Source organism: Rhinoderma darwinii, chromosome 13, assembly GCF_050947455.1.
Source record: "Rhinoderma darwinii isolate aRhiDar2 chromosome 13, aRhiDar2.hap1, whole genome shotgun sequence".
In the NCBI taxonomy this organism is placed as follows: Eukaryota; Metazoa; Chordata; class Amphibia; order Anura; family Rhinodermatidae; genus Rhinoderma; species Rhinoderma darwinii.
The window spans coordinates 13,109,860-13,135,330 of NC_134699.1; the positions used below are offsets into that span (position 1 = coordinate 13,109,860).

Sequence of the window (25,471 nt, forward strand, 5' to 3'; positions counted from 1 at the left end):
GCATGACCTAGCAGATGCCTGTCCGTTTTAAACGGACAGGCAGTAATACACTGCAATACAGAAGTATTGCAGTGTATTATAATAGCGATCGGAGAATCGCATATTATAGTCCCCTAGTGGGACTAGTAAAAAAGAAAACAAAAAGTTTAATAAAGGTGATTAAAAAAAAAAATTGAAAAAAAATGAAAAACCCAGCTTTTTCCCTTACAAAATGCTTTACTATTAAAAAACCAAACTAAATTAAAAAAGTTACACATATTTGGTATCGCCGCGTCCGTAACGACCCCGACTATAAATATATTACATTATTTAACCCGCACGGTGAACGCCGTAAAAAATGTAATAAAAAACTATGGAAAAATTGCTGTTTTCTGTGAATACTGACTTAAAAAAAATGTGATAAAAATGATCAAAAAGTCGCATCTACTCCAAAATGGTACCAATAAAAACTACAAGTCTTCCCGCAAAAAAAAAGCCCGCATACAACCGCATCGGCGAAAAAATAAAAACGTTACGGCTCTTCAAACATGGAGACACAAAAACAAATAATCTTGAAAAAAATGCGTTTTTACTGTGTAAAAGTAGTAAAACATACAAAAACTATACAAATTTGATATCGTTGCAATCGTAACAACCCGCTGAATAATGTTATTGTGTTATTTATATCACACGGTAAACGGCGTAGACTTAAGACGCGAAAAAGCGTGGCAAAATTTCAGGGTTTTTTCTATTCCCCCCCAAAAAAAAGTTGATAAAAGTTAATCAATAAATAATATGTACCTCAAAATGGTGCTATTAAAAAATACAACTTGTCCCGCAAAAAACAAGACCTTATACAGCTATGTCGACGCAAAAATAAAAGAGTTATAGCTCTTGGAATGCGACGATGGAAAAACGTAAAAAATGGCTTGGTCATTAAGGTTTAAAATAGGCTGGTCATTAAGGGGTTAAAAAACACGCCACGTAAAAAAAGAAGTGTCAGGTCACTTCTTTGGTGCATAAAAGGCGCCAAAAACACACCAAATTCCCTTAGTCAAGGGGAGTACTAATTAGCCGCCAAAAAAACGCGCAGAAAGTGTGCACAAAACGTGAAAAAGACACATCAAAAACACCTGTAGTTTAAAAAGCGCTTTAGAAAAACGCTGGTGTATTTGACACGTTTACACAACGTTTTTTTTTAGCGCTGTGTGAACAAGACCGTAAGTACCAGGGATCTTTAACTTCTTGCATTGAACTTGCAGAATCTTCCAAGATCAACACGAGATATGAATGGACTTGGTGACAGCCTGCAGGTGATCTGACTGACCGAAACCTGTCAGAAATGAAGATGAAACAGACAAAAGAGAGGCCGACGTCTCTTGTAATCTATCTGCGGGCTGGTGCGGGGCTGGCAGACAATAGGACCCTGCCAGATAAGTGCATGCAGGTTAGCAAAGGTCCTGCAGGAATCCAAAATAAGACTCTTATCACTGAATGGTTTCCACTGTGTGATTGATACATGTCAAAACGACCGTGACGCGTCTATCCAGCGCTCTCTAGGAGGTCTCTTCAGGAACTGTCTATTTGTAATTCGACAACTGATCTATTGTCACTGAACATCTATTAAGATGAAACAAGGGTCTCCGCATATGTGCATGACATCAAACAAGACCGAGGACTGGAAGATTGATCACATTTCCAGAATTCTGCACAATCCGCACTCATCTCCTGACTGGGACTATTAACCATTTCAATATGAATGATGTATGTGCCCCACAAGTTGCTTCCTTTCTCGGAGTGTACATTCAATATATCCACATGTTCTCCTTTTATTAGAGAACTAAATGTCCCAGCATGCCCATATAACGAAATACACAAATGCTGGTAGCGTCACTGTGGAGGAACTGGGGATGTGCCCGCAGCTTCTGACAATCATTACCTGCTCACTAGTTATGATTCTAATGTTCACCTTCACTAGGCTGTGCTTAATCCAGTTTAGAAATCGCTCGATCATGTGCTGATGTATCTTTTTAAAAAAGTAAAATATTATCGTTGTCGGCAGAACATCTTGGTGTGTAAACAGGGAGACGCGCTGCCGACATGATGATAATGTATGGGGACGAGCGATCGGACTAACGACCGCTCGTCCCCATCCATAGCTCCATGTGACAAGAGCAAGCGAGCGCCGATCAACAATCAGCCGGTATTAAAGGGCCTTTACTATCAGGTTTCCCCAGATTACAGCTGATTGCTGGAGGTACCAGCAGGGAGAGACTTTGTGATCTGCTTATTGTCAAGGAACCCTACTAACAAGTAGGAATTGTCAAAATTGGAGAACCCCCCTTTAAAGTAGTTTTCTCCATTTAAAAAAATGTGATACTGCAGCCTTGGGTCTGTTCACATCTGCGTTGTAGGCTCCGTCATAGATCCAGCCGAAAATACCGCCGCATGCTGTGCTGTTGTTTTACGATAAAGCCACAGACACCATGACGGAACACATTAAAGATAATGGGTTCCGTCAGGTGCTGATGTTGTCTGTCATGTGACAGAAGCGGCGCTTTCTGTATTTTTGTTGGTTTGCTCCTCTGATGGAGCAGAACAATGGAAACACCAACACAGGTGTGAACAGGCCCTTAGATAGAGAATAGTATGAAGTGACTGCTGCGAGCTGCTTTCACCCCTTCTCTGCTGCTAGCACAGTGCCAACCAAGTTTGGAATTTGACAGACAGGTTGCTAGGGACACACTACCTAACAACCTACAGCATACCTGCCAACAATCCCGATTTTTCCCCCCAGGACTGTCCTATAGTATGAACCGCTTGTGTAAATAAAATACATAAAAGGAGATGTTTCTGTGTTGTTTTGGGGGTGTTGCTGAGCAAAATAGAGGTGAAGATTAAAATGTCAGAGAATTCAGAATTGGGAGTTTGGTTGTATGACATTTGGCCCAAACTGTGTTAAAAAAGAACTAGTAACCGAAAAAGAAAGTACACCTCGTATGCCGTCTATGGCATGTCCTCTCCCCTAATGCGTGATCCTGCACAGATCGCTAATGTGACTGGCCCTGACAAATGGCTCATGACATCCCGTCTAATACATTTACAAAATCTCGCCCGATGCTTATTGCAGGACTGCATAATAACATACAACATGAAACTAGCCTAAATTTATATTTTAACACAGAATAAAATGACGCAATTTCAGTACCTCGTGATTAAGGATATCAATAGGATACGTTCCCGATTATCCGTGCATTTTTTACCAGGCCATGGCACATAGATGAGAACGTCTCAAACAAATACAGGACTGATGGATGACTTCTAAACAAAACAGACTATCGCTAGTAATTAGGAACAGTTGTAAGCTCTACAACTGGGAAATACAGTACTGCATGCAGACCTCGAAAAAAAAAAATACTCAGAAATTCCTGGATGTACAAGCGAAGACTTTTATTCACAGTTATGACACACAACTGATCAACACAATAATTAATCATGACAATATGGGGAGTTCATCTCAGGCTGTTTCGACCTTTCTCTGTGATCTTTTAAACCGTGCACTTCCGCTCATTGGCCACTAGGGGGAGAATAGTGCATATAAATAAAATGATGTGATACAAAGTATTGAGTGATGTACAGACAGATGTTTCTTTTTATCTGGCACATAGGGCTAGATATGTTATTGTCACAATCCTTATTTTGTTTTTTATTGGCTATTTTGATCAAATATTTTGCTAATTTGCTCACCAATGATAGTTGGGTCATGGTAGCGTGTCACTTTTTATTGTTTGTCGGTATCTTTAAAGGGAACCTGTCACCAGCATTTCACCTATTAAACAAGCAATACCAGGTGGTAGTGGGTAAAAAAAATCATTGCTATATAACTTATAATTGTCTTTGTAGTCACCTCTATAGCTTTAGTATTCCGTTTTTTAATGTTCCCGCACCGTATGCTAATGAGCATGAGTCAAATCTTCATTCCTCAAATCTTTCCGAGTTTTTCCCGCCCCCTTACTTTTGATTGACAGCTCCTCGCCTTCCCCCAGCACACAAAATCCCGCACTTGTGCATTGATGTCCTCTTCTGGTGTGTGCGAACAAAGGGACACCGGATTATTACGATAATTACGAAATGTTTGCAGACCGTTATTTACAGTCGCAGGAGGAATTTAGGAGAGGGGATAACGGCAATGAACTTTTGATAGCAGCGGCCGGCGAGGGGTGAGTAAAGTTCAATAGGTGAAATGCTGGTGACAGATTCCCTTTAACAATCAGCTGATGACAGTGGCCAGGTAGACCGTATCAGGGAGAGCAAAATCTAAAATTTCAGGCATGACCACGCCGCTATAGGAAGGTTTTGCACCGCCACAATGGAAATTCACAAAAATTAAACTGGTTGCCTCATCAGAGATAAAACCTTTCAGAATGCAGCCACTGCAACCCAAGCAGACAGCTTTCTGCCAAAGGAAGCTGCGGACAGCCAGGCATTTCCCCTGCAGTGGCCACTAGAGGAGAGATGTAGTATTACATGGCGGACATTCAGGTGAATGGTTGTAATACAAGGACAGCTCAAGTCCGCTAGAACAGGAGCCACTCGTCTAGATTATACTCTTGTACATAATAGCTCACATAACTTTCTAGAAAAGTGTCTAGAAAAACAGGCGTGGTTATAAGGAGTCATAAATTGTGCCACATTTTGTAATGAGGGGCACCATTCTTGTCGCGCAAAATATTGCTGTAAGGTACGCCAGCTATGAAGTGGCATTAGGAAGAGAATAGTGTCTAACGTGTCTATCAAGGTGCGGCAAATTTACTGATAAAAGTGCGTCCCTTATATATTAACCGTATTGTCCAGTCCGGTAAATAAAGCTTCATCCGTGTAAGGGTATGTTCACACGCAGTGACCAAAAACGTCTGAAAATACGGAGCTGTTTTCAGGCGAAAACAGCTCCTGATTTTTAGACGTTTTTGTAACTACTCGCGTTTTTTGCAGTGTATTTTACGGCCGTTATTGGAGCTGTTTTTCAATTAAGTCAATGAAAAACGGCTCCAAAAATATCCCAAGAAGTGACATGCACTTCTTTTTCGCGGGCGTCTTTTTACGCGCCGTCTTTTGACGTCGTGGGAACAGAACATCGTAAAACCCATTGAAAGCAATGGGCAGAAGTTTGTAGGCGTAATGGAGCCGTTTTTTCAGGCGTAATTCGAGGCGTAAAACGGCCGAATTACGTCTGAAAACAGTGCGTGTGAACATACCCTAATAATGAATTATACTTTGTTTCAACTTTTCACTTTCAAGTTCTCAGCTTGCAGTCAGTGAACAGAAACATTATTCCTTAAACCCAAGGGTTGAAACTCTCCTGACCTAATAATTTTGCCACCGTTGTATCCAGTCTAGACAATCCTCTGTGAGCTAAAAAATCGGGTAAATTTTACCTGCACTGATACATTGTAGCAAACTATCAGGACAGCAGAGAGATTTGTGCTGCTGATGTATTTAGCTTTTTTTTGTTTTAAACTGGATACGATTGTAATAAACCCTCCGCTGTTCATGTTAGGTCTGCACAGACTGCAATAATGTTTCCATTCACTGACAGCCGGCAGAGATCTTGAAAATAATTACATTATTGCAGGGCCGGACTCAGGGGTGTGCGGCAGCACAGGGCGCATCACTCCTCCTAAGTAAAGGGGGCGCCCTCACTGACAAACATGCTGCCTAATGCTTCAGTAGATAGTCCCTCTGCAGCCAGTATTCCCTCCTACAACATAATCTTCTCTATGGTGGCACCATATCCCGTCTCCTCAGCCTGTGGACTGCTGTGAACACAAACTACGGTCCTCTCTCTCTTGTCTGAAGCAGTCGGGACAGAGAAGAGGGGGAGGGGAGAGTTCACAGCCTGAGTGTCTGCAGAGAGGAAGCTCCGTTTCTAGCCGTCTCCTGTATCCCCCTCCTCTGCTGTGTTGCATTTCTCTCCTGTGTCCCCCTCCACTCCAGGGCTGGGTCCCCCTATTCTTGAAGAGCAACAGACCAGCTACTTCTGCAGCTGGTTATATCTGCTGTCCTGGGATGGGGCATGTTGTAAAGGGCCCTGCTGCTTCAGGAGACTGTCTGCATGAGAGATCCTACATAGAAGGTAAGTGTGTGTGTGTATGTATGTATGTGTGTGTATATGAGTGTGTGTGTGTGTGTGTGTGTGTGTGTGTGTGTGTGTATGAGTACGTAAATTGAGTGTGTGTGCGTGCATATATCTGTGTGCATGTGGATATATATGATTCTCGTGTACATATGATACTGTAAGGCATATTCACACATTGTAGTTTTGCAGCAATGACTTAAAAAAAGTTTTTGCTGTGCTTTTGTGGAAATAGTGGCAAAACTGATGTGTACAGTATATAGTGGTATTGTGTGTGTGTAGACTGTATAGCAGTATTTTGTGGGTAGTGTATGTTGCAATATTATAGGTGTATGCAGTATATAGCGGTATTATATGGGAGTATAGTATATAGCAGTATAATAGGTGTGTAGTGAATAGAACGGTATTATATGTACAGTGTAGAGCAGTATTTTTTGATACAAACAATATGTAGTGGTGTTGTGTGTAGAGTATAAAGTGATTATTATATTTACAGCATATGTTGGACACACAGTACATGGGGGTATTATTTATATGTACAGTATTAACGTGTACTGTATATGGCGGTATTACATATGGTTACATAGCTGTTGAGAGCAGGGTCCTCACTCCTCTTGTTTGAATTGGAAATTAGTTTTGTCAATATGTAATGTCTGTACAATGTACCCCCTGAACTGAAAAGTGCTGCGGAATATGTTGGTGCTATATAAATAAAAAATATTATATATACATTTTACAAATGTATTATTTATGTATAAAGTAAATGGTTGCATTATTTATACATACAGGACATACCGGTGTTATTTATGTGAACAGTATACGGTGGAATTATTTGTGTGGAAGGTATATAATATGGGAGGGGGCACCAAAACTATTCTGCTGGACAGGGCGCCCTCCAGCCTAAGGCCGGCCCTGCATTAATGACACACTAAAACACAAGGTATATTACAAAGTTGGATTACTTTGCACTATACATTGTACAGGAGGGTAACTAAATGGGGTGCAGAGATTACAGGCAATGGACCAAATCTCTATGTAAAGGCTGGGGGGGGTCCTTGTTCATATGTTGCCCTGGGGCTCAGAAGCTTCCACGTTATGCTCCTAACTCCAATGTGAACATAGCCTTATCTGTGCGGACTGGCCAAATATAAATAACCATAAGTAAGAAAAGGAGCGTGTTCACACTTTTATGGGTGGGAGTCAGTGTGTCAAAATGACACTTGCTTTAACCCCTTCGCGCCATTTCACGTACAGTTACGTGATGGGAGATGGCCTTTTCGCGCATCTCCACGTAACTGTACGTGATGGAGATGAAGCTGGCTCAGGAGCTGAGCCAGCGACATCACCGCCGGGTGACAGCTGTATGTTACAGCTGGCACCCTGAGGTATCGGCCAGGACCGGAGCTAGCCGCCGATCCGACCGATTAACCCCTCACATGCTGCGTTCAATAGAGATCGCAGCATGTGAGGAGTTTATAGCCACCGGCGCCCCAGCAACGTGATCGCTGGGTTGCCGTTGGCTGCAAAGGCGATCGGAGGGCTAATGCTTACCTCCCGATCAGCCTGTAACGGAATCCTCCTATGCCCCGTCGTCGGCGGGGCCCAGGAGGCTTCCGGTACCATCGGCAAGATGGCGCCGGCTCAGCTTCCGGCTCAGAAGCTGAGCCGGCGTCATCAGCAGTGGGTGTCCGCTGTATGTTACAGCGGACACCCCGATCTATCGGCAGGAACCGGAGCTAGCTCCGATTCCTGGCATTAACCCCTTCAATGCAGCGATTCAATGCAATCGCTGCATCAAAGTGGTTTGTATGCAATTGGCAGCCTTGCCATGCGATGGCAAGGCTGGCGACTGCTACTATGGCAACAGGATGCCTAACAATGGCTTCCTATCTGCCATTACGTTAGCCGATTAGGCCCCGCCCGGAGGCGGAGCCTGATCGGCTTGCTGTCAGTGAACAACTGACAGTTCTAATACATTGCACTACATAGGTAGTGCAATGTATTAGAACATCAAACAAACAGTTGGACCTTCAAGTCCCCTAGTGGGACCAAAGAAAAGTGTAAAAAAAAGTGTAAAAAAAGTAAAAATAAAAGTTGTAAAACATACAATAAAAGTTTCAAATAATAACACAAAACACAATCGCCCTTTTTCCTTTATCAAGTCATTTTATTATTGAAAAAAATAATAAAGCCATACATATTTGGTATCGCTGCGACCGTAACGACCTGAACTATAAAAATATTATGTTATTTATTCCGCACAGTGAACGCCGTAAAAAAACAAAACTAAAAAATACTGACATAATTGCTATTTTTTGGTCACTTTGTCTTCCAAAAATTTTAATAAAAAGTGATCAAAAAGTCGCATGTACCTAAAAATGGTACCTATAAAAACTATAACTCGTCTCGCTAAAAACAAGCCCTCATAGAGCACCGTCGACGAAAAATTAAAACCGTTATGGTTCTCACAACTTGGCGACAGAAAAAATCCATTCGCTTTACAAAAGTTATTTTATTGTGCAAAAAGTTGTAAAACATAAAAAGTGCTATAAATTAGGTATCACCGGAATCGGACTGACCTGCAGAATAAAAGTAACATGTAATTTATAATGCGTGGTGAACGCTGTATAAAAAAAACTAAAAAAATATGCCAGAATTGCTGTTTTTTGGTCACCTTGCCTCCCAAAAAAAAAAGGATAACAGGTGATCAAAATGTCGCATGTACCCCAAAATGGTACCAATAAAAACTACAGCCCGTCCCGCAACAAACCAGCCGTCATACCACTACGTCTATGAAAAAATAAAATTAGTCAAGGCACCAATAAATCAGGAAAGAAAAATATGTAGTTGTGCCGGCTCGAGGGGAACATTTCTTCTGTTTCAAGTGGCGAATTATCAAGGCCCCTAAAATTAGGGAACCAGGAAGGGGTGGGCCCAAACATATCTGCTGGAAGTGAGGGCGCCCGTATTATACTTGGACAACACTTTCCCAGCAAAATTCCCCAAACTTCAAAGGTGCCGAGTGTGGACCAAAAGGGGAATAAGTAAAGACCATTTATTAGTGCGACACCGGCCTGTGCAGAAAGGATTGTGTCACAGCATAACACACATCTATGGATTATTTTATTGTTTTTTTTTACCCCACTATACCACCTGACTATGCCCCTTATATACTCCGCCCGCCTTACATGTGCCCCGACATTATAAACGGAAACACCAGTAAGACTCAAAACAAAACTACTACAAGCAAAATCCACGCTCCAAAAGCCAAATGGCGCTACCTCCCTTCTGAGCCCTACAGTGTGCCCAAACAGCAGTTTACTTCCACATATATGGCATCGCCATACCCGGGAGAACCCTTTTAACAATTTTTGGGGTGTGTGTCTCCAGTGGCACAAGCTGGGCGCCACATATTGGCATATCTATTGAAAAACCATTTTCACTCTGCAATATCGAGTGCACACCAATTTCTGCCAATCACCTGTGGGGTTAATATGCTCACTACAGCCCTAGGTGAATACCTTGAGGGGTGTAGTTTCCAAAATGGGGTCACTTCTGGGGGGTTTCCACTGTTTTGGTCCCACAGGGACTTTGCAAATGCGACATAGCGCCCAGAAACCAATCCAGCAAAATCTGTACTCCAAAAGCCAAATGGCGCTCCTTCCCTTCTGAGCCCTACTCTGTGCCCAAACAGCAGTTTATGACCACATATGTGGTATTGCCGTACACAGGAGAAGTTGCTTTACAAGTGTTGGGGTGCTTTTTTTCATTTATTTGTTGAGAATATGAAACATTTTCAGCTAAAACTACGTCTTATTGAAGAAAAAGGATTTTTTTTATTTTCACTGCCCAATTCTAATAAAATCTATGAAACACCTGTGGGGTCAAAATGCTCACTACACCCCTAGATGAATTCCTCAAGGGGTGTAGTTTCGTGAATCGAGTCACTTTTGGGGAGTTTCCACTGTACTGGTACCTTAGGAGCTTTGCAAAAGTGACATGGTGTCAAGAAACCAATCCAGCAAAATCTGTGCTCCAAAAGCCAAATGGCACTCCTTCTCTTCTGATCCTTGCCGTATGCCCAAACAGCCGTTTATGACCACAAATTGGGTATTGCCGTACTCCAGAGAAGTTGCTTTACAAATGTTGGGGTTATTTTATTCCTTTATTTGTTGAGAAAATGAAAAATTTTGAGCTAAAGCTACGTCTTATTGGAAAAAAATGTTTTTTTTTTATCTTCACTGCCCAATTCTAATAAAATCTATGAAACCCCTGTGGGTTCAAAATGCTCACTACACCCCTAGATGGATTCTTCAAGGGGTGTAGTTTCCTAAATGGAGTCACTTTTTTGGTGTTTTCACTGTTTTGGTCCCTTAGGGGCTTTGCAAATGTGACGTGGTCTCCGCAAACCATTCCTGCTAAATTTGATCTCCAAAAGACAAATGGCACTCTTTCCCTTCTAAGCTCCGCCGTGTGTCCAAACAGCCGTTTATGACCACATGCGGGGTATTGTTTTACTCGGGAGAAATTGCTTTACAAAAGTAGTGGTGCATTTTCTCCTTTTAGTCCTTGTGGAAATTAGAAAAAATTAGCTAAACCTACATTTTCTTTGAAAGAATGTAGATTTTCATTTTCACGGCCTACTTCCAATAATTTCTGCAATAAACCTGCGGGGTCAAAATGCTAACTATACCCCTAGATAATTTCCTCAAGGGGTGTAGTTTCCAAAATGGGGTCACTTTTGGGGGATTTCCACTGTTTTGGCGCCGCAAGAGCCTTTCAGACCCGACATGGTGCCTAAAATATTTTCTAATAAAAAGGAGGCCCCAAAATCCTCTAGGTGCTCCTTTGTTTCTGAGGCCGGTGCTTCAGTCAATAAGTGCACTAGGGCCACATGTGGGGTATTTCTAAAAACTGCAGAATCTGGGCAATAGATATTGAGTTGCATTTCTCTGGTAAAACTTTCTGTGTTACAAAAAAAATAGATGAAAAATGAATTTCTGCAAAAAAAAAAAGAAATTTGAACATTTCACATCTACTTTGCCTTAATTCCTGTGAAACATCTAAAGGGTTAATAAACTTTTTAAATGCTGTTTTGAATACTTTGAGGGGTGAAGTTTTTAAAATGGGGTGACTTATCGAGGGTTTCTAATATATAAGGCCTTAAAATCCACTTCACAACTGAACTGGGCCCTGTAAAAATAGCCTTTTGACATTTTCTTGAAAATGTGAGAAATTGCTGCTAAAGTTCTAAGCCTTGTGAGGTCATAGAAAAATAAAAGGATGTTCAAAAAACGATGCCAATCTAAAGTAGACATATGGGTGATGTTAATTAGCAACAATTTTGTGTGGTATTACTATCTGTCTTACAAGCCGATACATATAAATTTAGAAAAATGCTAATTTTTGCAATTTTTCGCTAAATTTTGATGTTTTTCACAATTAAATACTTAATGTATCGAGCAAATTTTGCCAGTAACATAAAGTCCAATGTGTCACGAGAAAACAATCTCAGAATCGCTTGGATAGGTAAAAGCATTCCGGAGTTATTACCACATAAAGTGACACATGTCAGATTTGAAAAAATAGGCTGTGTCCTTAAGGCCAAAACAGGCTCAGTCCTTAAGGGGTTAAGGATACATTCACACAGTGCAGTTCTGGTTCGGACGCATTTTGTCCCGACTTCTACCTTAATAGGCGGTTTTGTGCCGCTACGTTCGAACACAAAATAACCATTCATGTCCCTGAGAAATCGTTTACAGTTTTAAAATTGAAGAAAAAAAAGAAAAAGCAACCTAAACCGCACCGTGTGAATACACCCTAACCCCCCTCCTATGTGCAGTTGTATGAGATTCTGGAGTATTTCATGGGACACCCGGACAAGTTCCGCAGCCGTCATCAGACGTAAACAGGTGGGATTGGCAGCTGGAGTGGTGCTCCGCGAGTGGCCCACCACTGTCTATTGGCAGCCTTATGCCACCTGTGCAGTTCTGTATGTAGGTACATCACGTGCGTCCAGATCTGTGAGTGTGCAGGGCGTGGGTGAGAGTGGGATGAGGTGAAGGCTTCAGACTATGAATGAACAGCCGGGATGCATTGTAATCATAGTCTGCAGGACCCCGCGAGTCTCCACCTCTTCTTAGTGTAACCTATAACTGCCAAGCTCCATTACATATGACAACACTGTGGACAGACTGGCTTCATGAGCACATTAGTATGTGATCAGAGGGTACGCAGCCTTCCTCCCCACCACAAGCCCCTGTGTTACACACAAAGTGCTGACACTGGCCAGGGGAGCAGAGACTCTCATCATCATTGCAAAGTTTGCACTTCTCTTGGCTCCAAGACTCCAACCTCCATCGGAGTGATGGCACAGCGTTACTGCACCCTGGCATGCTTTCTAGGTAGGCAGCAAGCAGTTATGTTGAATGATGGGCAATGTGTGCCTGATGTTGTAGGACTACATTACCCAGCCACTGGTTGTCTTGTTTATTGTGAATGAATCTGGCGTTCAGTGTATAAATGATCAGCAGGGAATACTGAGACTTGTAGTCCTCCTACAACTTCAGGTTGTGTTACGTTCCACTGCGATTAGGAATCTATTTTGTTTTTTTCTTATCTGCTTTTATATCATTTGTACAGGTTTTGATATTTGCTATTCTATGATTCCGACTTTGTGTTATGTTTGATGGTCGGGCGTTACGACAAAGTTTGTTACGTTTGGTCACCTTCGTAGTTGGAGTGATTGATTTGTGCGCTCATTTCGTAGCAGATTTTGGTGACCTGGACGGTCAGCTGTATATTCCGAAACTTTAAGAAAAAATTTGTATTACTGTATTAGATCATATTTCAGAAATACAGATGTAGCAGAGCTGAACGTTTCTTTTGTACAGTGATATCCAAATGGAAAGCAGCAAATGTATTATGTGTTTTTAGCCACTTTTTCCACTACATTGGCAGTTTTAAAAAGTATTTATAAAAGGGGTGTGGCTAACAGGAGTCGTACAATGCGTCAAATTTATTAACGTTGTGCGCCAAAGTATTTATGTAAAGTATGCCAGCCATGATGTGGCGTAAAGTGCGTAACACACCCAGCGAGTTATGCCATATTGATAAAATTGGTGCAATTTGCAATTTGCACTAATTTGGTTGTTTAATATGATACAGTTTACGACAATATTGATAAATCCCCTGTTGTATTTGCAATTGGCTTACACTCAAGTCATGCTATTCCTCTCTGTTATCATCTAAAATAAGTTGGATATAGACATGACAATGATTTTTAACGATTCACTAAGGCACTAAAACAATTGGCTTCAAATTAAAGACATTTGTTGCATTGGTTAGAAACCGTATTGGAATTGTTTACATTTCTTCTAGTGATTGAATGCTACGAATGTGTATAGTGTGTGTGTGTGTGTGTGTGTGTGTGTGTATGTATATAAAATACATAAACAGTGGGAAACATTTTTCGCTCACAAGATCATCTCTATCACTACAGAGGTCTTGTACGGTTGACGTCCCCCTTCGCCGACCAGTGTCCTGAAAAGTCTAGGGCAAATCGTCCCGTCTATTGCCAGCTTTAGAGGTGCCTTCTGGCATTGAGTCATCAATGTAACCCATAGTCATTAATTTAACTGTAAATGTTCATTGATGTAAAAACCTACACTGCATAGTTCAATATGGTTCTTGGTTTTAACATATTGGGAAAAGTTTCAGAAGTTGGACATTACGATGTGGCACCTGTTTATCGGCTATTGACTAGAGCAGTGTTTCCAAACCCTGGGAACTTGGTTAGAGGTTCCCCAGAAGACAGCAGACGCAGTTACCCCACAGGCAGTTACCCCAAGGAAGTGAAATAATTTTCTTAATGGTAAAAAGGTTGGGAATTACTGGAACAGAGATTTCTTTGGTTGAGGATAAAGCAGACAATGTATCTGGTATGGGGCGCAGCAGTGTTGGTGGATTGTCACATATAATGTAGATAATTTATATACAGTACATGTCTACAGTTAGAACCGCAGAGGTAGATCTGAGACTATTATACGTTCCATATACCTGAGCACATCTAGTGATACAATTTACTAATATACATTGTGTTAAGATTTGGTCCCCGAGCACTGATCTTAGGGACCGCGGCTCCGGGGGGTAAAGTTTGTGTATACGATCTGCCTGCAGGATTGATTGGCTAGTCTTCTAGGTCTGGTGTCCCTATTTTCCAACTTTGTAAATTGCAATACATGGTGAAGCATAGTGGCCATTATAACACCGGCCGAGGGGTCATTTCTGGAAAATGGTTTAGACCAGGGATGGCTCTCCCTAGCTGTGTTGAAACTACAACTCTCAGCAGCCATAGGTATGCTTGGAGTTCTATTTGCACATTGGATGGAGAGTCACCGGCTGAGTGCCCCTGATGTAAACAATATATTAACGTAGAAGTGCAGCAAATGAGCCATGTGCCGTATTTATGTAATGGACGTCACTTTTTCCTCTTTCACATATGGCTGACAATTTGTTGGCGTAGTTAAAAATGGCGCATGTCACCTTTCATGCATAAAAATCGTGAACATTTTCTATAGACAGAAACTGCCAGCCATCTAATAACAGCTCTGTTGTACAGTATAGAAGGTTTTTTTGTAATGAGTGAAATGTTGGATGCCGTCACTATAGGGCATGTTCACATGTGGCTTTTTTTCCACATAATTTTTTTAGAAAAAACAGAGAAAAAAATTGCAGAAAAAATCTGCTGCTACAACACAGTAAAGACGCCTTGTGTGAATATCCGATACATTTTAGTGATTGCTTTATAACTTCAGTTTATACTGTGGCTGTTACAATATGTGGTTCATGTTCATTTATATAATTGCAGATATATGGAAAGCTCTACAATGAGAGCGGCACTGATCGGTGTATTTATTTCGGCCTTTGAATTTTGTAGTAAATGGTTTACATGTCTCTGCAGTAAATGAAATTCGGGGTAGGGCTTGTCCACATCTCCGTGCATGTCCCCTGGGATCATGACGATGTAGGTCAGTGGTCTCCAACCTGTTGCTAGTTCAGCCACAGATGTAGGGCCACCGGTAGGAGACCACTGTAGATGTTAAACGTACCGTGAAGCTGTCTAGGGCTATGTTCACATTGTCATCATGTCTTCTGCTTCGCTCTGCTCGATCTATCGTACAATGGATTCAGGCGGTGACCAACGGGCCCCACTTAAGGGGTCCCTGGATTTATTAAGGGGATATATCGGGGTTCCGAAGAGCGATCTGTCGTTTTGTCAGCAAGAATAGGGCTGCATGCTACACTATTATTACCATCAAAGGTGATCGTAGCCAAACTGACTGGCAATGTGAACAGAGCCTTAAGGCCAAATGCACACAATGCGTATTGCATGCAGATTTGTGGCCCATAATTTTTAGGTGGCAAATCCGCAGCGTAATGAGGTGTCAATTTCAAGAAATCTCATCTACACATTGCAGAGTTTTTGTGCACGTAAACTGATCTGTGGTGCGTATTTTAACATCCTCAGCATGTGCATTTATCTGACTAGTATAAAAAAACAAAAACGCACCAAAATCCGCAGCATAAAAATGCACATATTTCTGTATCAAAATGTAAAAAAACACACACAAAAAAAAACCCTCACACTATTAGGTGCGGGTTTTACCTGAGGAATTTCCTTTTGTCGTGGATTTTCTGCACAAAATTCCGCAACGTGTGTATGTAGCCTAAATGGGTATTCCCATCACATAAACTAATGGCATATCGCTAGAATATGCCATCACTTTTTGATCAGTGGGCGTCCAACTGCCAGAACCCCCACCCATCCTAAGATTGAAGGAGTATCAGCGAAGTTTTAGTACGGTGTCCCCTTAAAAGATTTTCCATGCCACTAGGAACAACAGTGCAGTCCCATGTACTTAACCAGTACTGTGGCCCCTTCAATCTCATGCTCAGTCTGGGTGCAGGCAGTCGGACCCCCCCCCCCCACCTGATCAAAAAGTAAATCTTCCCATTTACGGAAGTGCGTCTCCATATGGTAAAAACCGCACAATTTGAGTTCCTTGAATGTTGCATCAAGCTGCTTAGATCACAAGACAAATCTGCTCCTGACACCGTACAGACCAAAATCACCTCCTAGAAGTTTATGGCCGAAGTCACAAAGCAATATACTTGGTCTATGTTTATTCTGCATATTTTTCATAAAAGGAAATCCTTCTAAAGAAGAACCCCCGTCCTAATAGACTATTAATGCAATTTCAGCTAATAAACGGGAGTTCGCCCACTATAGACCTCCAAACTGTACATGTCTCCCAGATGTATTAATAAATGAGCTGTTTATTATTCCAGATCTCGTGCTGTGATGTGGATCTAGGGACTGCAGGGGGGACTTAGAAGTTCTAGCACAACAATGGGCGTCCGATCAAAGAAGCTGACAGTCTACTGACAATCTAGCAGTACACATGGTACACAAGTGACTTAGGCTTCGTGCGCATCTGCGTCCGGGTACAGTTCTGATGTTCCGTCGGAGATTCCCGTCAGAACGGTTCCCTGACTGACTCAAACGGAAACCATCACTAGCATAGTCGACTACGCTATTTATTCCGTCAAAACGACGGAACCCTTGGACAACTGAGACAAATGGAAACCATTGGGACAGGATCCGTCACGATTTAAATCGATGGGGATGATGAATGGGGAAAGGGCCCTATTCTGACAGAACCCTCCGACGGCATGTCAGAATAGAGCCCTAACGGATATGTGAATGAAGACTTAGGTTCCTATTATGGGCTGTGAAAACGAGCGCCGATCAACAAGACAGCTCATTGATCGACGCTCGTTTGCTCCTTTCACAAGGACCAATGATCAGTTATGTATGGTGACGAGCGATCGTTCTACGATCATTCATCCCAAAACATTTGTATCGTGTTGGCAGCACATCTCCCTGTTTACATGTGATGTGCTGCCGATTTGCGACTATTTTGTTGGCCGCATAAACAAGCAGATCAGCCAATGAACGAGTGTTTGCTGGTTCATCGGCTGATCGTTGCTCTGTTTACACATATAAACACTCAATCATCGGCCCGTGTAAAAGGGCCTATACAAAGAGGAAAAAAAATCAATACAGTACTTAGATATGAGTCTATCGGCAAAACTACTATTATAGTATCAAAGAAATTAACTAGTCCACAATGAAAGCTTAAAGGGGAATTCCACTGTTTTTATATTTAGATAAATCATAAAGAACTTAGAACTTGAGTTGCCCAGACAGGCTGGTACTACAAATGGCAATGGTGGGAACGCCCCCCTGAAGTGTATACATACAGTGAATTACATAGTTTGGTGGCAGGAGTTCAGTGCACCACCCAGTGGTTGGGGAGGTTCATACAATAAATGTTGAGACATGCCTTGTCCCCTACAGCCAGTTGTATTTATCCTTCATTAAAGGGGTTGTCCTCTAGTTAAAAAGGTCCCTTGATAATAAGCTGATCACAAACTGTTCCCTTGCCCGTTTAATTTCCCTGCAGCGCCACCCCAGGAGAATTTAAGATTAGGGCCCATTTACACGAACGTGAATCTCGTCCGTGGGCTGTGCATGGAAATCACGCACAGCACACGAAACCATTGATTTCAATGGGGCCTTTCACACATGCGTGAGTTTTCACGCAGCGAGAGTCCGTTGCGTGAAACTCACTGCATGTCCTATATTGGTGCGTTTTCACGTACCTACGCGGCCATTGAAGTCAATGGGTGCGTGAAAGCCAGGCAGCGCACATGGATGTACATCTGTGTGCGGTGCAGAATTTGTGCATCAATTCCATTAAAAAAATCTATATATATGCTTTGCGAGTACGTGAAAAATGCACGAGGCTCACAAAGCACACAGATGCATAACGCAACGCACACGGACCAGATTTACACGCGTTTTTTACGTGGAACTGACAGAACAATTAAAAGGGTTCTCCGGTTTCAGCAAATTAATGTTATTTTTTTGCATAGTGAAAAATTATACAATTTCCCAATAAACTTTCTGTATCAATTCCTCACAGTTCTCAAGATCTCTGCTTGCTGTCATGCAATTGCTTAGTTAATTTTCTAGTTTCTAGTGATTTTGGTCATGTGATAAACACAAGTGTAGGACTGATTATACAGTGCAGGTATGAAATCTATCTCTTCTAATGAGTTCTGCACCTGTCTGTCCAACACGTGACCAGGACAAATGTTTTATCCCATGAGAGTAAAAAAAATAAAGTTTCCTATGGCATAAAAGCAAGCAGAGATATTGAAAATCGTGAGGAATTGATACAGAAAGTATATTGGAAAGTTGTACAACTTTTCATTATACAATGAATAACATTTATTTTCTGAAACCAGAATATCCCTTTAAGAAGTGTTATGGAGTATTTGCTGGTACAATATAAGTATCATCACTATACTGTAAACCAAAACAGCAAGAAGTTTCTTGAATTGATAGGCCGCATCCTCAGGGATATTTGATCAAATAATATAATATATAATAAAATGGCTGCCGACACCAGGCGTAGGCGATGGACATGCTGTAAACTTATTCTGCGTGCATTTTGTAGAGCTTGACAGAGCAGTTTGTTTTTTTGTGTATTGTGGATAATTAATCACATGGACGACGTGGATGATTCATTAAGGGAGATTAGAGGTCTCTCAGTAAAAAGGAGCAGCTGGCCGGAACATTTGCACATTTTGGCTGAATGTTGTGTTTTTGAGGTTTCAACCAGAAATAAACATAATCTGATAAATCTACGGATAGGACTTAGCGGAGATATTTTTTAATTAATGTGCCATGTATTCTGTTGGTTGATATGATGATTTCAGAAACTGGATGTAACATAAACACATCCCTATTTACAGATTGTCGTCTCGAGTAGATGTTCTGCTCTTCTTTCTATATACCGGGATCTACATTCATATACATAGCCACAATAGAGCAACTAGTGCAGCCAACCAGAACAATAATTCACACTATGGAAAGGATCGCAGGCTTACATATGGCATTGAGCTGCCACACGCAATGGGTATCCAAAACACTTGTGAGTTAAAGAGGCTCTGTCACCACATTATAAGTGCCCTGTCTCCTACATAATCTGATCGGCGCTGTAATGTAGAGAACAGTGGTCTTTATTTTGAAAAACGATCAGTTTTGAGCAAGTTATGAGCAATTTTAGATTTATTCTAATGAGTTTCTGAATGCCCAAGTGGGAGTGTTTTTACTTTTTACCAACTGGGCGTTGTACAGAGGAGTGTATGACGCTGACCAATCAGCGTCATACACTTCTCTCCATTCATTTTTAGCAGTACTCGCAACACAGCGTGATCTGGCGACATCACGCTGTGCAGTCACATACTCCCACATTAACTTTACCAAAGTATCTTGAGTGAATAGACATCGCCTCCAGCCAGGACGCGATATCTATTCACTTCGGTAAAGTTTCTTGGGGACTTACTCACACAGCACGGCATGATCTCGTGAGATCACGCTGTTCTGTCATTCACAGAAACTTTACCGAAGTGTCGGGAGTGTGAATAGACATTGTGTCCTGGCTGGAGGCAATGTCTATTCACACTCAAGACACTTCGGTAAAGTTAATGTGGGAGTATGTGACTGCACAGCGTGATCTCGCGAGATCACGCTGTGTTGCGAGTACTGATAAAAATGAATGGAGAGAAGTGTATGACGCTGATTGGTCACTGTTTGGTCAGCGTCATACACTCCTCTGTACAACGCCCACTTGGTAAAAAAGTAAAAACACGACCAGTTGTCTATTAAGAAACTAATTAGCATAAATCTAAAATTGTGCATAACTTGCTCAAAATTGATCGTTTTGCAAAATAAAAACCACTGTTATCTACATTACAGCGACTATCACATTATGAAGGTGATAGGGCACTTATAATGTGGTGACAGCCTGTTTAGGGCCTACTAATCGGAGCGATTATCAGACAAAGTTTTGTATAATCATTCGAATGCAAGAGATAATAGCCACGTGTAAGGGTAAGTTCACACGTATCGTAAATACTGCGAATTTTCTGCAAAGTATCTAATTGCGGAAAATCGGAAGAATAATACAGTAGCAGCAGGATGGATGAGATTTGAACAAATCTCATTCTCACGGTGCGTAAATTAGAAGCGGAAAAACTCTGGAGGACCCGGCATGTCCATGTATTATACAGACCGCTTACTATAAAAGTTTACCCAACAGTCAACACAAATTGTCAAAATTGCTTTTGGGGCACAAAGATATGTATTGAATTAGCAAAGTTAGGTATTTTAGTCCAAAAGCTTCTAATGCGAATAATCAGGACTGTCTTGATAATAGGAGATGTCGAGGTGGTACACAACCACAAATGCTTAAAAAAAAAAAGGATTTCTGACAACTAGCTTATTGGAATTCACTAACCCCTGTGTGAGAATCGATCTACCCCGCTCCCCATCAAATTATGTTTAGAAGAGTTGAATAAAAGAAGAATAGGACGACCGCATCAATATAGATGGATAAGATCATTGAAATCCTCATCACGCCATTGAGAAGCCTTGTGACGAGGAAAAACCCTATGGATAGAAACCACATGCAGCACACGGACCCATTGATTTCAATGGGGCCGTTCACACATGCGTGAGTTTTCATGCAGCGAGAGCGCGCAGCGTGAAACTCACCGCATGTCCTATATGGATGCGTTTTCACGCACCTAGCCGCCCATTGAAGTCAATGGGTGCGTGAAAACCACACACAGATGCACATCCGTGTGCGGTGCGTGATTTGCGCATCAATTAGATAAAAAAAAGATGTGCTTTGCGAGTGCGTGAAAAACGCATGCCACTCGCAAAGCACACTGATGCACAACGCAACACACACGGACCAGATTCATGCACAGTTTTCACGCGCGTCAATCTGATATGCTCGTGTGAATGTAGCCTAATATAGTTTTGTTTCTTCAGTCCTCAACATTTTCAAGATCTCTGATTGCAGACTGCAGATGAAAACCTTTGTTATAGCCATCCAGAAGCTGATAACGGTCAGAGGTGCCCCTGGGCCCCATAGCAAAATCTATAAAATGGCCCCATTGTGCCACTCCTAAAACTGGTGGCTTTTTAAGGCTGGATTCGCACTGGACGGAAATGCTGCAGATTATCCGCAGTGAATCTGCAGCGTTTGTGTTACGTGAGGATCCTGCTGCTGATTTCACCCTTTCCACATTAAAAATGGTGACAATCTCATCTCATCCACATGGCTGGGACTGTTATCTGCAGCACATTTTTTGCTCAGAGAGTTTGCATGGAAAATCTGCAGCACTTCCATCCATTTGAATACAGCCTTTTTAGACACCAAGGCCCTGGTGCGACCGCTACCCCATGTGCAAGGGAATAGGGGAAGGCTGTAATATTGTAAACCGCCTCTTCAAGTGTGTCGGCATTTTACAGTATGGAGCAATGAAAGGAATTAAGAGGCTGCAGCTCCTGCACAATCTCCATGGGCCCTTTAAACAGCTGATCGGCGGGGGGTGCCGAGTGCTGGAACCCCACAATCCGATATTGAGGACTTTTATTTACTGGTGTTTGTAGTTTAGTGTCCACAGAGCATTCCTCTTATGTCACTATATTCACTTATGTCCAGGCATGTAAAGTATGTGAGCCCGGCATAATATGTCCATCATACGTGTCCACATTTACATGGCTGATCTGGTATCCTTACACTGAGCCCCCCCGCCAGTTCTTTGAAGCTCTATCTAGAACATTTCAGCTCTGACAGAACATCTAGATTGATCTGTTTCGCTCCTCACACTTGTGAATGAAATCTTCGGAATTCCTCACATAGGTCAGCCTGGGAAAAAAAAAACATTTCTGCCAGACGGGTTTTTATCTCCGAGGTGAGCTGTGCCGGGCACTCCCTCCAGTTGATATCACTAATGGACATTTATTGATCTCCTTCTATCTAGAAACCGATAAACAAGTCCAATAATCCATATTCCTACTGGTGATTATCTGACCAGGCCGGAGCCGCTACTACGCAAGGTTATGATCACACGGATGCCACGAGGATAAGCAGATGATCTGTCAAGGACAAGTCTATCTGATCCCGGCTCAGTAAACTAATTTATGAGACCAATTCATCTGTAATTAGATTATTTTGCTAACATTTTCTATTTGTATAATATTTTACGCTTCAATAATTTGACGGAAAAAAAAATCTACCTGCTGAAAACAAAACGTAGCTGTGCTGAGAATTTCACTTCTATCATTGTGTATTGGGTTTTTAATTCTTCTCTCATACAGTTATGCCTCTGACCTCTCCTTTCTCTTGTAGGAAGTTACAGTGGCCATTTTAGCAGCTATGGAGCTGAGTGCACTGTCACAAAGTCACCCAGGTGTCATAGAAATGCATAGTCCCTGCACTCTTCCCTCCTCCACATCTCCTCTCTGTGTGACTCTTTCTGTTGTGCAATTAATTCAGTATGGAAGAAATTAAAACTCTGCTTTAATGAGATGGATCCTATACAGTCACTGATTGGTAGATCAGGGCATTTTTGAGTGGATGCTATAACACCCCCTTTTAAGTCTATTGAGGGATCCGTGAAAATGGATAAAAATATTTTTTCACGTTACATCACACGGTCCGATAGAACGGCCGTGTGAATAGCCCCATAGAAATACATGTTGCCATGTGACGGTCATTAAAAAACCAAAATAATAAGCCCACACGCTGCAAATTTTATTTAGTACTGTAGACGCAATTAGTAATAGGGATTTCTCAATAATTTTCCAATGGCGTGGGGCCATAAAAAATATCCCAAAGCAAATTTAGGGTCCAAACATTGGGGTGAATACCCCTGAAATATTTCATCAGCAAGAATAAACTTGGAGATAACTAATAGAAGACTTCTAAGGTAACGTCCATTAGTCTGGTCCCGCACATGACGGACTACGAACATGTTACTGTTTACATGTTAATCACAAATTATAGTCAATTATAGTTAATTACCATCCGAGCCTTCTGCACCGCATGTAACTCCAGCCGCCGTGTGGTCTCTGATTGGTCCAGTGCATTTATGTCACCGTGGCTCGCGCGTCTCCCTTCAGATTAGATTGATATTTCATTTACAATTACCGCTATTCTGTTCAGTCATAGGAACAGAACAATGAAAATAACCGAAGCGCCGGATCCATCACAAGATGCACACCAACAGCAGCCGATGGAACCCATTTACTTTAATGGATTCCATAGGGTATCTGGCCTGGTTTTCTTCAATTTGCCGGACAAAAATAGCGCTGCATGATGTGTTCTGTCCAGCAAATATGATGCAAAATGCCACAGAGTCTCCAAAGCAAATGTGTACTAGCCGAAATATACAACTGAACGCACCTGGGCACATGTATCAATAGTGGAAATTCTGCTACGTGTGGACCTGGCCTCATTGGGTTGTCCATGGCAACAATGTCAACTGTTCCAACAACAATCAGCAGAATAATGAGTGCTGCTCTGGAGTATAATACAGGATGTGACTCAGGATCAGTACAGGATAAGTAATGTAATGTATGTACACAGTGACTCCACTAGCAGAATAGTGAGTGCAGCTCTGGAGTATAACACAGGATGTAACTCAGGATCAGTACAGGATAAGTAATGTAATGTATGTACACAGTGACTCCACTAGCAGAATAGTGAGTGCAGCTCTGGAGTATAACACAGGATGTAACTCAGGATCAGTACAGGATAAGTAATGTAATGTATGTACACAGTGACTCCACCAGCAGAATAGTGAGTGCTGCTCTGGAGTGTAATACAGGATGTAACTCAGGATCAGTACAGGATAAGTAATGTAATGTATGTACACAGTGACTCCACCAGCAGAATAGTGAGTGCAGCTCTGGAGTATAATACAGGATGTAACTCAGGATCAGTACAGGATAAGTAATGTATGTACACAGTGACTCCACCAGCAGAATAGTGAGTGCAGCTATGGAGTATAATACAGGATGTAACTCAGGATCAGTACAGGATAAGTAATGTAATGTATGTACACAGTGACCCCACCAGCAGAATAGTGAGTACAGCTCTGGAGTATAATACAGGATGTAACTCAGGATCAGTACAGGATAAGTAATGTAATGTATGTACACAGTGACTCCACCAGCAGAATAGTGAGTGCAGCTCTGGAGTATAATGCAGGATGTAACTCAGGATCAGTACAGGATAAGTAATGTAATGTATGTACACAGTGACTCCACCAGCAGAATAGTGAGTACAGCTCTGGAGTATAATACAGGATGTAACTCAGGATCAGTAGAGGATAAGTAATGTAATGTATGTACACAGTGACTCCACCAGCAGAATAGTGAGTGCAGCTCTGGAGTATAATGCAGGATGTAACTCAGGATCAGTACAGGATAAGTAATGTAATGTATGTACACAGTGACTCCACCAGCAGAATAGTGAGTACAGCTCTGGAGTATAATACAGGATATAACTCAGGATCAGTACAGGAGAAGTAATGTATGTACACAGTGACAATTTTTTAAGTCGTTTATATGTATATTTAACCTGTAATATGGTGTCCAAAGGTGGACATACCTTTTTAAATATAATAAATAATACCTAATATACAATACATACTTGCCAACAGTCCCAAAAAAGGAAAGTGGTTCATGCAATTTTTACATTTGTAGGGCGTTTCTGGCAGTTTGGAGACGGGGCTTTCAAATGTCCTTCAACTTGGTAATGCTGGTAAGTATGGCAATATAAAATAGAACAATAATGACTTCTACAGTTAATAATATATACAATTACATATTTAATATGAATATAAAGGAAAAAAAACCTGTATAAATTTCCTTGCTTCAGCGCCGCACCAGTCGTAATGACCAGACTCTCCCTCACAAACCATCATGGGCCTCATGTGCTGACAAATAGTAAAGGACCAATCAAATTACAGCTTTCATCTTTCCAGTGGAGGTTCAAAAATGAAAGAATTGATCTGATTCGTTGCTAGGGGCAACTAACTGCTCCAGACTCTGTCTCCACTGGTTTATACAGTGCAGGCTCAATATGTCTATCAATGTGTAATAACATGAAGGGCTATGATGTTTATTCCCACAAGTGATGAATTACGAGTTGCTGACATGCCTGCCTGGCTGTTCTCTTGTGCCTTACATATATACATACAGAGGAAAAGCAATGTTGTCATATTCACCTCAGGAGATTCTTGGGACAAGATGGCTGCAGCCCCTTTCCTATTGGATAAATGTAATCACATGACACAGCGCAGGCTCGTGCACATAATTAAAGCTGCAGAAAGAAGTTGCTCCGATGTGAAATATGAATTGCTTAG

At 41.7% G+C, this 25,471-nt stretch overlaps 1 protein-coding gene and 1 long non-coding RNA gene across 2 annotated transcripts in view; one reads left to right on the top strand and one right to left on the bottom strand.

Annotated features, from left to right (window-relative positions):
* Positions 1-3,408: 3,408 nt before the first annotated feature.
* On the bottom strand, positions 3,409-25,040 carry LOC142666452 (uncharacterized). Its single transcript, XR_012851693.1, has 2 exons — positions 24,962-25,040; positions 3,409-3,556 (listed from the first exon to the last, which is right to left on the bottom strand). It is a non-coding gene; the product is annotated as an uncharacterized LOC142666452 (long non-coding RNA).
* The window catches only part of APCDD1L (APC down-regulated 1 like), a 38,453-nt gene continuing 25,291 nt past the window's right edge, over positions 12,310-25,471 (top strand). Inside the window, exon 1 of the mRNA XM_075846491.1 lies at positions 12,310-12,516. Within this exon, the coding sequence (XP_075702606.1) occupies positions 12,315-12,516 (202 nt within the window). The 5' untranslated portion in view covers positions 12,310-12,314. The remainder of the gene's footprint in view (positions 12,517-25,471) is intronic.